General features: G+C 42.6%; 1 protein-coding gene across 2 annotated transcripts in view; it reads right to left on the bottom strand.

The window, feature by feature from the left end:
- Positions 1-18,619, bottom strand: part of TSC1 (TSC complex subunit 1) — a 62,507-nt gene that overhangs the window by 37,006 nt on the left and 6,882 nt on the right. For both annotated transcript variants that reach the window (XM_054997628.1, XM_054997627.1), the window contains exons 2-3: positions 14,846-14,913; positions 1,179-1,372 (exon numbers count right to left, since the gene is read on the bottom strand). In XM_054997628.1, the coding sequence (XP_054853603.1) occupies positions 1,179-1,284 (106 nt within the window). In that variant the 5' untranslated portion in view covers positions 1,285-1,372; positions 14,846-14,913. The remainder of the gene's footprint in view (positions 1-1,178; positions 1,373-14,845; positions 14,914-18,619) is intronic.

Genomic DNA, 18,619 nt, shown 5'->3' on the forward strand with positions numbered 1-18,619 from the left:
TAACCACCAACAGCAGGCCGAGAGATACACTATAAGCCTGTTCCACAATAAGCCAGCAACACAGTGGTCTGCTCATGTGGAACTAGCTAAACTGAACCAATTTCCAATTCTGATGAGTAATAAGGACAGCTTTCTTTTCATTCAGGATGAAGTAACTTTCTTTTACAAAAAATGTTTTCAAAATAGATTGAAGATCTTTAGTGAATGTTAACCAAAAGGCATATAACCAGCAAAAAGATCTATAACATTGTAGTGAGCTCTAGTTAGTCTAGGATTATACTTCTTGACTTTTTGTTTTGGAGACATAGCTACACCACTGAAATTTATAGGCCATGCTAGAGTTGATAGTCAATAACTCCAGACTCTCTAAATGCCTGTTGGCTGAGCTTGGCCTGCGGTCTTCAAAATTTCCAGATCTGGAATCCACCTTTAATCTCATCTACACCACAGGAGTCTTTTAACAGTCTCCCCAAGGAGATTCACTTGTCTCCCTCTGTCATTGTCTTCTCCCAGCAGGTAAAGACTTTTGTTTGGCATACAGCCAGTAAACTCTTATCGGCCCTCATTTATTTGTGTGTGTAATATCTATTATTATTGCATTTAAGTGATATTCTAATGTTTTAATATTTGTTGTTTGCTGCCTTGAGAGCCCTATTTTGGGTGGAAAGGTGGTGTATAAATATTTTTTAAAAGTAAATTTTTACCATCTATGTTCTTCTGTGCTTCTCTTGGGGTCAAAGATGTTGATACTGCATCCCCGAGTCTGCCATGGGGGTGCAGTACTATTTTAGGGCTTGCTTTTTCACTTTTCAGAACAGAGTATTATCTAGTTTGGCCCCTAGCCCTCTGTTAAAATATGCACATGCCTGTAACAGCAGCACAACTGTTCTTCCTAAACTGAGGAACAATTCTGTTGTGGCCTCGGACCAAGAAGCTGGATTTGTGGATTATGTCACCTTCCAATGGTTGTAGTACAAAACCCAAATTCTATTTCCTCATTAAAATGGCACTAGTTTATATCCCACTTTTCCAAAGACAGTGTTCAAAGCAGCTTCCAAAAAGGTTATCCAAACCAGTATTAAATTACCAAAACTCAGCAGCACTACAGCTGGCAACTTCCTAAAGCACAGCCGGTCAGAATAAGCCACAAGGCTGGTGAGTGAGCGATGAATACATACCTGAACTGAGGTTCTCTTTAAATGCAGCTGTTATATCTTCCAGGACAACCAGAACAGGAGAATCAAGCATGGCAAGAAGATCACCAACATTTGCCGGCTGAGCCATCCTGCTTTGTGCTATGTGCTTTTGTACATGCTACTGTGATCGTGAAGGGCAAGACCTCAACTGGTTCTTCATTGGTGCTCCTGCCAAACTGCAGTTAGACAACAATGACCTTAGCCATGTTTTTCTATGCGGTTTGCAACCCAGTATATCCCACAGCCTTCACTCTGCAAACTTTCAAACCAGAGAGAAGCTATATCTCTAAACATATCTATCAATACATATCCTTCACAAATCAGAGGCAGAATTAAACCTCATACTTAGAAGGTACACACTAAACAGTCTAGAAGCAGAGATTCTGAATTTTTCAAATTTTCAAAAACATCAGAAAGCTGAATGAAGATTTTGTTTGTTTTTAATTTATTCAAGCTAATTGGACAAGATACCTATGAAGTTAGTCACTGGGAACTGAACTATCTTTAAGCCAACAGGAGGATGATACTGGGGGGACCTTTTTCAGACTATTAGGAAAACAACTGCTGCCAAACAGACATTTAAAATGTTTTATTCAGTTAGAAACATGTATTCTAGATATTTTTGTTCAACACATGTGGAACAAGTGTATGTATTTTTAAATTTAAATTTAACTATAAGGTAAAAAAAAAATTAAAACACAAATTGGAGCAGCTATTAGGCCAGATGAAACTACATGGATGTCTTTCCCATCAGTAGAGGAATTTCATTAGTATGTTCCCCAAATGGGTCTCTCTTCACAGCAAGGTTCCCTAATGTGGCACCCATTGATGCCATGGCACCCACAGCCCTTCTCTGGTGCCCACCAAGCTTTTCAGAAAATAGGCGAGCCTTGTTATTGGCTGTCCTCATTCAAAAGAAAGTGTTTTCAACATCTGCAATAAGAGGCAGCCACTGAAGGATCGAAAGAACTGATAAGCACCCAGGCTTTCCTCATTCAATTCCCCTTTCAACTTTACCTTTTTTTATTCCTCCTCCTTTCTCCCCTCCCTGCCTTCCTTTCTTCATGCATTTCTTCATTTCTTTTTATTTCCCATCTGTGATTTTTTTTTCAATGTGAGCAGGGAGGTCTTAGGTATGGCTCTGCCTCCTGCAGCAGCTGTTTTAGGGTGGTTCTCACCATCTCCTCTCAAAACATCAATAGTGTTCAAAGGACCAAAAAGGTTTACAGCCTACTCTTACGTTAGATTTTCATATCTAAAAATTAATGTTCTTTGTAGTTCATGTTCAGAGTGGGGATGTGCGCTTTGGGCATGATGGCCTTGATTCGGGAATACCGAAGCGGAGCAACCCGAAGCGATTTGGGTCAGTTTGGGTCAACCGGGAGCACTTTGCTGCCTGTTTGCACTTGCAAACAGCCAGCAAACTTCTGCAAAAGCTTCCCGCTCTTTTTTTACAATAGGGGAGGGGGAGAAAGAGTGAGTGACTCACTACAACCTCCTCCTTACCCCTCCCATCTGGTAAAAATTGGTGGGAAGCTTGAAAGCAGCGCTTTTCTTGCTCTTTTGCAAACTTGCAAAACAGCAAGAAAAGTGCTGCTTGCAAAGATTCCCTCCAATTTCACAGGATGGGAGGGAGGAGGGGGGTAGTAGTACAAGGGGGAGAAGGGAGGGAGATCAGAGAAGGGAGGGGGAAGTTTGGAGTGTCCAATCTCACTGTTGCATCCTCCTTCCAGCCAATAGATTCTCTGGAAGGAGATTCAGCAGGGGATTTAAATTGGAGGCTTCCCTTTGGACCAGCCTACATTTTTCCTGGGCCTACACAGAGACATTGAGAATAGATTCTCTGTCTCCATCTTGGCTGAACTTCTGGACTCTGGAGGACTGGACTGTGAGGAGATCTTCACCTGGAGGACTCCCTGCCTGCCTGAGCACTGGATTTCAGGACTAGTGAGAGAGTCAGTGACTCACTGGGTTTTCTGTGTAGGGGGAATTAGTTTTTTTGTTTGTCTGGGTACGGGGGAAAGGGAGGGAATTTTTTTAAGAACTTTAAATTGCTCTTTAATTTTCTTGGGGGGGTCGATTCTTGCTTCCTTTAGCACGTAGGGGGGGCTTTTTGAGTGGCTTCTGGCTGGGGCATTTGTTTGGGGAGGGTGGCTGGTCTTGTTTTAAAGTGTTAAAGTTACTGTTAGGTCGTCTTTTTCCCAGTTGTTGGTGAGGGGCGGGGAAGCTGTTCTTGTTTTAAAGTTGATGTTGGGGGTTTAAATTTTGTTTCCAGTTGGTGGTGGTGGTGGGAAAGCTGTTCTTGTTTGTAAAGTGTTAAAGTTTTAAAGTTACTGTTGGGGGTTTAATTTTTTCCAGCCATTGTTGGGGGGGGGGGAGCTGTTGCAGTTTTAAATTTTAAAGGTTGATGTTGGGGCTTTAGTTTTGTTTGCAGTTGGTGGGTGGAAACTGTTCTTGGTTTAAAGTGTTACAGTTTTGAAGTTATTGTTGGGGGTTTAATTTTGTTTCAGGTTGTTGGTGGGGGTGAAGCTGGCATTGTTTTTAAGTGTGTGTGTTGGGGAGATGTAGGTAGGTTTCAGGGGGGCTTGCTTGGAGGTTCTGATTTAAATTGCTGTGCTTAAGTGGGTGGGCCTGAGTTTTTAATTTCATTTTAATCCAGCGGTGCGCACACTCGTGAGAAGGCTGCAGCAGGGCATAGCTGCCAGGCTAAAGTCTCTCATGGAGAGGGAGTCGTACATATTGGCAACCATTTGTGACCCGCACATTAAGGGCACTTTTGCCGAGCAGTACAGGAACTTCACAGAAGCCAGAGATGCTTTCTGTGCACGGGTGAGGCATAGGCAGGCCAAGAGGGGCCACCTGTCATCAAAGGGGATGGGCAGGGGGCCCAGCCCTGCAGGTCCCTCTCACACCCCTTCTGAGCAGGCTCTCTCCTCAGCCATGGCCGGGATGTCCATGGAGATGCTCCGGCGACCCCTCTGGGATCGTAAGTCATGTAAGACAGGATTTGATGGAGGCAATGGTCAGGGACTACCTTGTGGAGTTGCTGTCTACCAATCCACTGAGCTACTGGGCCAAGAAGGAGGCGGTCTGGCCCGGCGGTCTCCCTTGAGGCACAGTGGCTCCTCTCATGCCCTCTGTCGAGCGTGGAGAGCGAGCACATCTTTTCTTATGCGGGCGACATTGTCAGCCCACATCGCACTCGCCTTCTCCCACGGAGCGTCGAGCAGTTGGTCTTCTTGAAGGTCAACACATGGCTCTTCGATTTCTCAGGATTGGACTTCCAGAGCGATTGAGGTGAGCCCTCCTTGTAGCCTGCATCCTCTGTGAGTCTATGACCTGGGGAATACCGCTCTTCCCATAATTAAAATTAGTTAGAACACCAGCAGGAGGGGGGTGGAATTCAGTAGCAGAAAGGATGCACCCTGCAATCTGGCCAGCCCCCACAACCACACACAGAATACAGCAGCACTGACCCAGTCCCTGCAGGTACAAATTTGTTCAGATAATTGTGAATAGAGGCCCAGAAATGTTGACTGCCAATGGAATGGGAAGACAGGGAGAGAGAGGTTAGGTAAGGTAAACTCAACTGTAAACTGGGAAACCCAGAGAAGCAGCCCCAAACTAAGCTATTTACTGTTGTCATGTCTGTGCCCCATCCATGCCACTACTTAATGCTGACCTGTTGTTTGCTGACCTGTTGTTTCTGAACCAATGTTTCATGCTATAACTTGATGTCATATTGCCAAGGCCATAACTGTTTTCTTTCACAGGTTTACTGAAGCTCCAGGTGCCTTATCTAACGGACTGTAGAAACTTTCAGTATTTCTGACCTTGTACACTGCTCACTCCCATGCACTGCTATGTCTCAGCTTTGATCTCTTGATCACGGAGATCACTGAGTTGCTATGTCTCAACTTTGATCTCTTGATCACTGAGATCAATTTTGATCTCAGTGTCTCGACTTGATAGTACAAATATGTGAAACGTTCTCAGGACAAGTTCGCGGCAAAAGTCCTGTTTTACTGTTGGGAGGGGGAAGGAGCAAACGTGTGTGTTAAGAGGAAGGAATTTCCCAAAGGTTACTATTCCTGTCAACCTGTTCTTACTGCTGAGATGCTTACCTTACTTCTGAGTAATTCTATGGACATATCTGTGGAAATGATCTGATTTCTGAATAAAGCCATTTAACCAAAAGCCTGGATATCTTGCTACAATGGTACAGGGATCTATCTGCCGTAGCCTGTCATCCATAGCCTGAACTGCTGTTGTTAAATGTCGTTTAATTCTCTAAAATGTTGTTCAAATTCTGTTGTTGATGTTAAATGTTGATTAACTGCTGTTAAATTTGTTGTTGAAGGGGTGGGGGGAGCAGGGAGGAATGGTGTGGGTGGGTGCAAGTTGATGATGAGGGATAAATCCCAACATTGCCTCATAGGCAGGGTTCAGCCTGAAGCTGGCGTGGGGAGGGGGAATCCTTTGCAACTGTGGTTTGCGAATGCCATTGCATTGTGCTTGTGGCTTGGTACTATCTGGTTCTGCTCTGTGGTGTTTCCCCACTGGCTGAAGTCAGAGCCTAGTTGCAGGAAATGAGAATGGTTCTGCTGGACTAAGTTGCAAGCGTGTCCTCCAATTAAATTTGGTTTGTGTGGAATGGATGATGTGATGAAAAATCCAAGAAATCCAAGAAATAAATCCAAAAAATACATTTTTAAAGTAACTTTTTGGTGTGTGATTCGCTGGTGTGATATTTTTTTGGTTCAAACTGGACAATATGTTGTGATTTGCATATGCAATGCAATGTAATGTAATGTAATGTATGTAACGTACTGCTGTAATGTAATGTTATTAATACTGTTATGTGGGGAGGGAGGGCAGGAACTCCAAGAAATAAAATTTTAATGAAATTATTTTTGTTGTGCTTGTGTGATATTCTGGTGTGATGTTGGGGGTTGTTTTAATCTAGGGCTGCTAAGTTGTGATTTAATAGTGATGATGTGAATTGCAATGTTTAATGCTGTTAAGAAATAAATTTTTTAAAAAATATGTTTGTTGGGTGTGTGTGATTCTCTGGTGTGATGTTGGGGTTGTTTCAATCTAGGACAGTAAGTTGTGATTCTATATGATGTGAAATGCAATGGTTAATGCTGTTATTGAGAATAAAATGTTTAAACACTATTTGTGTGTGTGTGTGTGTGTGTGTGTGTGTGTGTGTGTGTGTGTGTGTGTATGATGATGGGGGCTGTTGCAATACTGTAAGTTGTGATTTTATAGTGGTGATGATGATAATGAAGATGAGGATTGTGATGGTTAATGCCATTGTTGAGAAATAAAATTTTTGAAAATTATTTTTGTTGTGTGTGTGATTCTCTGGTGCTAAGATAGGGAATGATGGAGAGTGGCTGGCCAGACAGCTCTGGGGGTGATGGAGGAGTTTGGGGTGCGCCTTTGCTTCTGCTTTGCTTTCCCGGGGATGAGCTTGCATCATGGGATGACGGGTGCATGCCTGTGCAGTGTTGCACCCACCTTATGCATAAGTGCCCTCGGGAAGCAAAGTCAGATAAGCTCTCGTCATAGGGAAGAATGGAGAGTGGTTGGCCAGCCACCTCCGGGGGTGATGGAGTAGTTTGAGGTGTGTGTCTTTGCTTCTGTTGGGGGGGGGGATGAATTGTGAGTGGGACTGTGGCTGCGGCCACTGGCAGCCACAATCCATGTGTTTCTGCTGTGTGGGAGCTTTCCCCACAGTAGAAATATGGTGTGTGATGGAAACCAGCTTTTTTTGGGGGGGGGGAATAAAATGGCCTCCCAAAAAGCAATCTCCCTAAAACTCATGGGGGGGGGTGGGAGGAGAGGTAGGAGCAGGTCCCCTGAACATTGGGTGCATTCTGCCTGCAAAATGCCACCCCAAGCTACCTAGAAAGCCTCCTTATTTTTTCCCATAGGGAATAATGGAGCATGGAGGAGGATGGGGGTACCTTCTTTGGGGGTCCATAACATGGTCCCCAAAGTACAATCATTCTGAAACTTGGGAGGCCGTTAGAATACAGTAGGAGAAGGTTCCCACCAAGTTTGGTGTGATTCGGAAAGAAAATGCCCCCCTGCCCAGGCTCCCGGAAAGCCAGGAGCATGTTCTTCATTGAAAATAATGGCCGAATCTTTCTGAAGCATACCTGAATCATGAATTCCGAAGTGTCTTGCTGCTTCAGGAATTGCTTGATTCCAAATCGGGAAAACTGAATCACCCTGGCACTGCACACCCCTAGTTCAGAGTTTATTGTGTATAGCCATAGGCTGTCACAAAATTACAACCCTCCCCCCCCCACTGAATAAGATAAATAAGATAAATAAGGTAAAATACAACTATATACAATAGAGATTTACCAAAATTCCATTAAAACATATGATTAAAACCACCAATCAAAGTTAACTGCGAGTTCAAGTAACACCCTCTTTCTTTGCTGCAGTAGATCTTATCTCCATAACAGCAGAGGCAAAAAGTGCAACTCTGTATGGAGTGTACACGTCAACATCAGAAAGTAAAAATGAGATTTTCTCCACATCTGTGTATGAGCTTAGACCGGATAAAAATACCACCAGAAACTTTGATCTGGGGTCAGAATATAAAGGGCAAAAAGAACAAAATGAGGTAAAACTTCTACTATATTAGATCCACCCTTTGGGCTATAGGAGTTTGAGAATAACGTCCAGACAATATTGCTGAGGGCATGGATTGAAATCGCAATAGGGTAAAGGATGCTCTAAGATTATGATTAGAGAGGTTAGCAAGACAAGGAGAGAGGACGAGGTTAATTTTAATAAATTTGAACCACGGTGCTGCTTTTGAATTTAGAGTTTGGGAGACTAAAAATCAGTGAAGATTATATTAAGAAACTTAGCTCTCAAGACTTTTTGGAACCCCCCCCCCCAGCCTGTCCCTCCTTCCTCGTATGTTTATCTCCAGACTTTTCTTCCTTGGTTAGATTATCTCTGTTCATGGACTATCTTGAAACCTGGCACTTTTGGAGAGAGATAAAGGCTCATCTCTGTGTAAACTAATTGGCAAAGAGACAATAAGGCTGATCAGGTGTGTTATCACCACGTACTACTGTAAAAATCATGCTCTCCCTGACAATATAAATTCTATTAGAGATATTTCATTTCAGTTCTCTTTTAAATATTCTATTTTTTATTTTTAAAATAGATAAAAGGGTACAGAAAAGGGAAAGGGGAACAAAATTTGAAAGAAAAGATTACAAACTATTCGTTACAAGGACTATCAGAATACAATGATCGTATAACGTTTAAAATATGTTTTTCCAAATAAACAATACAAACAAAACTCAAGCGTACTTACTCTCCTCATCCTAAAGAACCTCATTATTAAATCAACCTATGATTAATATACATATATTTTAAAAGTAATATTACACCAACATTGATTCATACACTTTATATGTATATAAATATATACCTTTATATGTATATATTTAAGATATAGATCCTAATAGAATTACAATGCTGGCTATAAAAAAAATTTATTCTACTACCTATACATATTTTTATACACTCTTTATATACCTATTGCATTATATAACATATCTCTTCTCCATATCAAAAATTTAAAGCTTAAAGCAAACATCAGTAAAGCCTCTAATAATAAAAACTCATGATCAAAACTCATCAGCAGATATCTAAATAATTCATGCAGTATTCTTTCAACACCGCCTGGTACTATTCCCAGGAACATGGTCTCAGGTTTCATAGCAAAATAATTTTTTAAAATCTGAACCTCAGCATGTATATTTTTTCCAGATTTTTTTTTGCAAGTCCACCACATGATAAAAGGTGCCTTCTGTTTCCTTACACTTCCAGCACATCCCTATGTAATTCTTATCGATTTTTTTCATCTTTTAAATATCATCGAATAAACATCTTATACCTATTTTCTCTCAATATTTGACTTTCTGTTAATTTTATACCCTTTATCCATAACTTTTCCCACTGTTGAAATTTTATTTCTTCTCCAAAATTGTGAATCCATTACAGCATACAGATGTTGACTTGTTCTGTTTCGGTATCATCCTACTAAGCATATTCAAGACAACTCATTTCCTACACTGGTGCGCCTCCAGAGGGCGTTGCTGTGGAGGGAAGCCCAGATGAGGCAGCCAGACCTCCAGAAAGCGTGCCATGGTGGAAAGTCCAGGCTGGGATCAGGTGTGGAGCAGGCGACAATGCCTGTCACCCGCCTTCACCCAGCTGGCATCAGGAGCGGAGCAGGTGGCAATGCCCGCCCGCCACCTTCACCCAGCTGAGATCAGTCGCACAGCAGGTGGCAACGCCTGCCCCCCTGACTTTACCCAGCTGGGATCAGGTGCGGAGAAGATGGCAATGCCCAACCCTCATCTTAACATAGCTGGGATCAGAAGTAAAGCAGGTGGTAACACCCTTCCCTGGCCTTCACCCAGCTAGGATCAGTAGTGGAGCAGATGGCAATGCCTGTCCCCCGCCTTCAACCCAGCTGGGATCAAGAGTGGAGCAGGTGACAATGCTCAGCCCCACTTAACCCAGCTGGGATCAGGACCAGATCAGGTGGCAATGCCTGCCCGCCGCCTTCACCCAGCTGAAATCAGGTGTGGAGCAGGTGGCAATGCCCGACCTCACCTTCACCCAGCTCAGATCAGGAGTGGAGCAGATAGCAATGCTCACCCCCTGCCTTCGCCCAGCTGGGATCAGGAGCAGAGCAGACAGCAATGCACATCCCCCACCTTCACTCGGCTGGGATCAGACGCGGAGCAGAAGGCGATGCCTGCCCACCCTTCACCCAGCCGGGAACAGGCGCAGAGCAGGCAGCAATGCCCACCTCTCTTCACACAGCTAGGATTAGCCGTAGAGCAGGTGGCAATGCCCATCCCCCTTCACACGGCCAGGATCAGACGAGGAGCAGGTGGCAATGCCTGCCCCCTTCATCTGGTGGGACCAGGAGAATAGCATGAGGAAATGCCCACCCCCTTCACCTGGCCTGGATAAGGAGCAGAGTAGGATGTAATGCCCATCCCCTTCACCTGGTTGGGATCAGGTGCGGAGCAGGATAAAATGCCCGCCCCCTTCACCTGGCTGGGATCAGGAGTGTAGAATGAGGAAATGCCCATCCCCCTTCACCTGGACTGGATCAGGTGCAGAGCAAGAGATAATGCCCGCCCCCCTTCACCAGGCTGAGATAAGGAGCAGAGCAGGTGCCAATGCCTGTCCCCCTTCACCCAGCCAGGATCAGGCGAGGAGCAGGTGACCATGCCCACCCCCTTCACCTGGCCAGGATCAGGAGCGGAGCATGAGGAAATGCCCGCCCCACTTCACGTGGCCTGGATCAGGCGCCGCAGAGCAGGAGGTAATGCCTGCCCCCCTTCAACCAGCTGGGAAAAGGCACGAAGCAGGTGGCAATACCCTCCACCCCTGCCTGCATCCAGCTAGGATCAGCGACGGAGGAGGAATCTTTTCAAAATCAGTTACATCCCTCAGTTGACCTTTATAATCATAAACATTTTCTTTTAATTTGGAGGTTGCCTGAAAATATACCAGCCATCGTAACTTCTTAACTTAATGATTTCTTGTTACGATTTCTTGCCTCAATTTTTCATTGAGGATTTATCATATCTTGATAAGATCATTAGTTTTCCTTATTGCAGAAGGCATCAAATGGTGACATTATTGGTGATATCAGAGGGCTACTCCTCATTCTTAACGAGTCTCATTTTAATCAAACTGTCTAATCACATGGCTTTTATGTTGTGTTCTTGTTCTTTTCTTTAGCCCTTCAGTCAGATCAGCCGTTTCTAATCTTATTAGTCTATCATTTGGATTTTTAATCCAATGTGTAATCCAAACAAGACCAGCTGCTTGGTAATATAGCTTAATATTTGGTACTGCCAAACCTCCTCTTCTTTTTTCATCTTGTAAAACCTTGAATCTTATTTTTCTTTTTTTTACCATTCCAAATAAATGTGTTTATCTGTCCTTGCCAACTTTTCAGTGTCCTGTCTTGTACATTAATTAGTAACATTTGGAATTTAAAAATTTTGGTAGAATATTTATTTTCATTGTAGAAATTCTTCCTATCCAAGACAATCTTAATTTAGACCATCTTTCAAAATATCTCTGTATTTTCTCACAAAGTGCTTCATAATTATCTCTAAATAATGTTTCTTTTTGTCCTGCCAGATTTATGCCCAAATATTTCACTGTATTTGCTGTTATTTCACATCCCGATATTTCCTCAACTCTTTCATCTTTTTGCTTCTTTAGAAATTTAGAGATTTTAGTTTTTTTTTCTGTTAACTTTAAATCCCAAAAAGGTTCCAAATCTTGCAAGATGTTCCATAACATATTGTGATGTGTGGGTTCAAAATCATCAAAACAACATCATCTGCATAACTTTTCGGTTTGAGATATTTCATTTCAATTCTTAAATAGAAAAAACAGAAGCAGTTTTTTCCCTGTGGCTACAAAATTTCTGGAAATCCTATCTGTCTACTCTACACCAAGTACCTAAGATAAAAGATGGCATGAATAATTGTTTCATAGTATATAGTTAGAAGTTACAATGCTTACGCCATGATATCTTTACATTTTAACATATCAAGTCCAGTGGGGTGCCACAGGGCTCAGTTTTGGGCCCGGTACTTTTCAATATTTTTATCAATGATCTGGATGCAGGAGTGGAACGGCTGCTCATTAAATTTGATGATGATACAAAATTGGGAGGAGTAGCAAACACCCAAGAAGATAGAATTAAAATTCAACAAGACCTGAATACTCTGGTGAAGTGGGCAGCTGTGAATAGGATGCAATTCAACAAAGACAAGTGCACAGTATTACATCTGGGCCACAAAAATGGGAAGCAGAAATACTGGACGGGGGATACACTTCTGGGCAGTAGTATATGTGAAGGAGATCTTGGAATAAGAGAGGACTGTAAACTAAATATGAGCAGTCAGTGTGATGCGGTGGCAAAAAAGGCCAATCCAATCCTGGGTTGTATCAAAGGGGCCATAGCATCGAAATCGCAGGAGGTCAGAGCCCCTCTCTATACTGCCTTGGTCAGGCCGCACCTGGAGCACTGTGTGCAGTTCTGGAGGCCTCTCTTCAAAAAGGATGTGGACAAAATCGAGAGGGTGCAGAGGAGAGCGACAAGAATGATCAGGGGTCTGGAGACTGAGCCCTGCGAGGAAAGGCTGAGGGCCTTGGGAATGTTTAGTTTGGAGGAGGTTGAGGGGCGACATGATTGCTCTCTTTAAATATTTGAAAGGCTGTCATTTGGAGGAGGGCGAGGAGCTGTTCCAGTGGGCAGCAGAGGGTAGGACTTAAAGCAACGGGCTTAAATTACATGCAGAAAGGTACCAGCTAGATATTAGGAAAAACTTTTTTACGGTCAGAGTAGTTCAAAAGTGGAATCAGCTGCCTAGGGAGGTGGTGAGCTCCCCTTCACTGGCAGTTTTCAAGAAGAGGCTGGATGAATACTCGTCAGAGATGCTTTAGGCTGATCCTGCACTGGGCAGGCGGTTGGACTAGATGATCTGTATGGCCACTTCCAACCCTGTGATTCTATGAAGTAGATTTTAAAAGCCATCGATTTTTATAAATCCTACTGGCCAGTCCCCAATCTAGAATTGCTATTGAAGATAGTTTTATTACTGTTATTTTCTGACCATCCCTTGCAGGTTTCTTTCCTCAGCAAAATGAACAAAGTCACATTCTGTAAGTTTCACCAGTTTCAATGATCAGCCTGCTTAAATCTCACCTCGTAAACCAAAAGATGAAAAGCATGTCCCTTTGATAGGAATGTGCCTTACACAAATAAAATAAAATGATCTACACTCTGCTACTGTGAGTAATAGTAAGCAGGTAAAAGCAGTTCAGCAGTGGCTTTTTCAAGTAAAAAAATGGCAGTGGAGGAACAGCTCAGCCCTTATTCCTGAGTCTCACAAGATTAAGGGGAAGCCGACTGAGCATGTGCAGGTTTGCCACATGGCACTTAAAAGCACCTGGAAAATGGAGGAGGGAAGGAGCATGAGCTGCTCTGGCTTCTAGGGAGGGAGGATGAGGGCAGCCCCCTCCACTAAAGGCGGAGTCCCGCTACCTACTCATCCACCCCAGGTGGCTGCTCCTCCTTTATTGTTGTACTGTTCTTTTTTGTTTTAGTTAGCCACTTTGAGTTCTCCTTTGTGTGAGGTGGGGAAAGCAAGAGAAAAGATTTTTTAAATAAAACATTTAAATAAGTAGCAGTTTATGAGTCAGCTTGGTTTGCATTCTGAAATATTTAGTTAGTAGCACTTGTTTCCCATCTCCCAAGAGCTCATTTTTCAGTTTTTGAGAAAAGACTACCAATATTTCCCTTTCACAGAACCCAAGCACAGGGCAAGGTAAATTATTATATACATATATCCTGGGATCTTGGTTAACCTGGTTCTTGAGAAACCCTGGAAAAAAGCAACCCTGGAAAAGGTACAGCTGGCCCAACACCTGAGACTAAGCCCCCCACATTCAAGCCCTGGGAGAGTCTCATGACCTCAGCAAGCGCTTCTGGCACTATTCCTCCCTCAAGATTCAAGTACGTTTTCTGCATAATTCCCTTTTTGTCCTTCAGGAACAACCAACATATCTCAAACAATTTCTGCAAACACAGGCTTCTAGCAAAACAGGGAAAGATTTTTATCTTGCTTACAACAGCAAATGCCAAAACCTAAGTTGACTGTGTGAAGCCAAGTCCTGCTGGTTAGTGCCAAGCAACTGGACTCCTGCCACTGTCGTCACCTTTCGGCCACAGCTCTGACTGAGCAAAATGGCAGTTTCAGCATTGCAGCTTTTCGGCTCTGTGCCAGAGACAGTGCTAACCAGTCATTTTTAGCAAAGAACTTGCTGCAAAGCCAAACCGCTGGCTCCCAAGTTCCAGAATCTGAAGACAGGCCAGTGTACATATAGGCATATATTTGTACCAATTTAGGGGGGAAAGTACAGCAGTAGTAGTTTTGGGGAGTACTGAAAAAACGTTTATATTATAAACATAACGTTTTCATTTTTTTGTTTAAATTAAATAAACTTGGCAACAATCAATATGCTGTAATGCACTTAATGATAATATATTAAGGAGTTCAGTGTTTTTAAATCAAAAAGAGTCCAGTAGCACCTTTAAGACTAACCAATTTTATTGTAGCATAAGCTTTCGAGAATCACATTCTCTTTGTCAGATGCACAAAGAGCACGAAGAGGTGCTACTGGACTCTTTTTTATTTTGCTACTACAGACTAACACGGCTAACTCCTCTGGATCTCAAGAGTTTTTAAAGTTAAAGTTTAAATATAGTAGACAGCACAATCGTGTGTGTGTTATCCAATTTATACATAATGCATTTTATGTTCAAACAGCAAGGTGAGTTCACACGTAAGGAAATATAGCATATATTTCTCAGCACTGCATTTCTCCAGCAACAAGTGGAAACAAAGTCATTTCCTCCAGCCCCAGCGTCTTCAAAATCTTGCCACCCCAAGTGGTACCATCCATTCCGCCTTATGTTGCCCTCTCCTTTAGTCACATATGCCTGAGTCACGTAAGAGACACATGAAGCACATGAACCACAAGCTCAACGTTCTTACCTGTTGAGTTGGCCAGTAGACTCTCTCTCTCCACTGTCATCAACCTGTGCTCTTTCATGATCACTAAACTGGAAAATAAAGATGACCAATTAACACACAGGTCTATTGCAAGTACTGCAGTAGCAGAGCAAGGTAAACCAAAGTCCCAAATTTGCCCCCCTCAGCAGGGCCACTGTTCCCACCTACAATAGAAAATGCCACCCCCAACAAAATAGTCTTTGGGACTAGATCCTTAGCATTATGAAGCTGCTCAAGGGCTTCAGATGTGATACTGAAATACTGTCCCAAGCAGTGAAATGATGTGAGACCTGTGTACACAACAGTGCTACTTCGTCAAAACATTTGAGGTGCCAGATATAAGCAGAACTGTTACATAAGCAAATACACATTCCCAGGGGCAGAGGTGGAACAAGTTGCCTCAACCAAAGCCAGACTCACTGAGAAAAACGGAAACTCAATCCTGCTGATATACATTCACATCCTTAGAACTCAACCTATGCAATACCAGGGAATGAATGGAGGCAGATGGTTGGTCAAATTATGTTTGGTAGGCAAAAAGAAAGCTCAACTCTGAAGTGCAACCTAGAACGCAAGAAAAACCAAGAAGAAAAAGTAATGCCTCGAGTTATTCTTGTTACTGTGAAAGGCAAGAGACACAATTACAGAACTTCCGTGCACAGGAGTAGCATACTTTTGAGTATCAGGAGCAACAAGATATGGCCATCTTCATTATGTTCTGCCCAAGACATCTGGCTGTAAGCATACCAGGCAACTCTCAAGAGACTTCACTTCATGAGTAAAAGTTCTTTATTGATAAGATGCCAGTATCATAGACTTATGCTATCCTTGCTAGGATTGGCGACTACAGACAAGTATCACGCGGATATAGATTCCCCAAAGCTACTCCTAATTCCTTCCCCCTCCTTTTCTCCTAACAGTCCTCTAACTCTGCAGTCAGGAAAACAGGCTGTGTGATTCATGGACTGCTCAAGGTCGAGCAGGCTCCCAGGCTCGGGAGAGATTACAACAGGAACAAACACCTTCCATTCCCAGTTTCTCACCCCAGGTTCAAATAACAGAAATACCCCAACAGCATCAGCTTCAGCTGCACGGGGATACTGAATACAACAGGTGATCCTGAGCACCTGACACTGGTCAGCCAGCAGTGGAAATAAAATGCTGGACTGATGGACCCTTGGTCTGAGGCAATGGCTTAACATTCTTTTTTAGTGAAAAAATGGTTATTTCACCTCTCTTGAAACAGCGGTCAGTAATTTCTAATGATACAGTTATTTCTGGATTTCAAATCTCTTTTAGTACATGGAGTCTTGGTTTTTACAAATGAACCAGAAAAATACTTCAGAAGCTCTTTTATTTCTGTAGCAGTTTTAATTATCTTACATTATTGTTCTCACTAATCCTGCCGCAATAATCCTGTGGGCGAGATTATTTTGCTGTTAAAGACAGAACTCTGAGAGTGACTTACCCAGGGCTCAAGTCAGTTGCTGAGTAGGATCTGAACAGGCATCTCTAAGGTTCATTCTCCAACACTCAGCCTTGATAATAAGAACAACATGCCTTTGAGTTACGGCCAAATCACGGCAATGCCATCCATGGGGAGATGGGCAGAGCTGGTTTACCACTGCCTTCCCACATGCAGCAACCCCAGTTTTCCTTGCCTAAGTACTAACTGCGGCCAACCCTGCTTAGTTTCTGACCTCTGACAAGCCCCGGATAAAGTGGGCTACTCAGGCTGTTAATCTGTTTAAATAAATGACTGCTTTTTGTACCAGTCCTGTCTAGGACCTCCTCCACACCAACATTTAGCAGACCAAAGTCTGCATCAAGGTACAATTCTGTACTAAAAAAAAGAAAAACGACTCTAAGGTACAATTCTGTATTAGCACGCAATACACTTGAGATAGCTATGTGCGTGAAATATGAAAAACTCACAAATCATCCAAGGATAAGAGCAGCTGACAGTTAAAGTCGTAAGCTTAACACGTATCATATATGACACCTCATTCTAGTTACTCTAATATCCAAGGTCATTTTGACAGTCTCCACCTACTACTTTCCCAAAGTGGGTCTAGGATGAACAGTTACTGCAGCTCTGTTATCCTTCTGTACAAAGTGCTTACAAATCTTGGAGACACTGCCAATCACCTTATGGCCTAGGCTGGGCAAAGGGTGACTCACACCTGTGAGGGTAACAACTAGGCAGCAAACTAAATCTTGGTCTTTCATGCCCAACCCAACTCCATCCACCACTCTACCCAGATCTTGTATTTTATAACAAACCAAACATACTTTTTTTTCATAAGTGAAGCCTGGCTGCATTGCTCTGAATGGGTAAGTTCTGCTCACAGTGTGTGCAACCATCTGGAAATTCAATTAGAAAACTGTACAGGAGCCATGAAGTAGAACACCTACATTGATTACAAGGAAGTACAGAACATCCATAAATATATCTCCTAGAAAACTAAAAGAATGCTTTCACAACTCTCTTTCTCAAGCTGTGGTATTTCTTTTTAGTAGACAAATCAACATTGGCTTGATTCAGTTGTGCTCCACAAGAGAATATATATATCACACGTTAGCCACCAATCCCTACAAAGAAGTTTTCTTTTCTTTGCCATTGCTGACAATCAATTGTCCATGATTTGTACAAGGAAAGGCAAAAAAAACCACCCACAACTTCTACCATAAACCCGATAACCAACTATGTGGGAGTTGTTAACAAACCAGAAAGCTGAGGAACAAAACCTAGATGTGAATGGAATCCAGACATTGAGACACCTGAAGGACTTGTCTCTTTATGTCAGCAAGATCAGCTATTAAGCCAGGAATGAGTTACTGAATCACCTGAAACAGCTGAAAGAGATGATGGTCTAATAAACTAGTTGACTTTGACCTTTTATAAAAGGCCAAATACATCAAAACAGGCAAGCAATGATGGCACGACTACTCTTTTAATTGTGAGATTAGATATGGTATGTCTTTAACTGTTATTTCTCTCTTTCTCTGAGTATGTAATGCTGCCACCAGGAATTTAATTCCAACCAGCTTAATTGACTTTCCCATAATATTGTGCCCAAGCTCTAAAACTCCTTCACTGGACTATGTGGCCCTGAGAATGAGACTGTTGTAACATATAACTCTAGGTTCAACAATATAACTCTAGGTTCAACAATAAATAAAATAAAAATTTATTTGTACAAGAGACATATTGGTTTCAGGATGTTTAGCAACTTTTCTTCAGTAAATAAAACAGTGTATGTTAATAACTTCAGGCTGAGGTGTCACAATCTTTCATTTCACAATCACCCCCCCCTCTCTCAAATCTTCCTTTCTCTTCAGAACGTACTTTGCTCAATCTTTTTTTTTTGCTCAGTTACTCTCTTCCCTTTCAACTCAGGTTTCTGTCAGCTTCTTCCTCTCACACACTTGTTGTACTCTGACAATATTAGGATTGGACTCCCTCTAGTCCCTAATAGGTCCTCTATAAGTATTCTACTTTCCTTTTTGAATCTTCATGCTTTTCACAGCACTATGTGGGATTCTAAAGCAGAAGACTGCTTTTCTAGGTTCTACAGATTGCTGGCAGACTCTTAACTGTTAACTTAGAGCCAAGCTACAAGTGACGCCTGACACAGGTTGGACACTTGTCAGCTTCCCTCAAGTTTTGATAGGAAATGTAGGCATCCTGGTCTTGCAGCTGTAATGGAGAGCCAACCAGGACGCCTACATTTCCCATCAAAACTTGAGGTAAGC

The sequence above is a fragment of the Eublepharis macularius genome, chromosome 14 (assembly GCF_028583425.1).
Source record: "Eublepharis macularius isolate TG4126 chromosome 14, MPM_Emac_v1.0, whole genome shotgun sequence".
Lineage (NCBI taxonomy): Eukaryota > Metazoa > Chordata > Lepidosauria > Squamata > Eublepharidae > Eublepharis > Eublepharis macularius.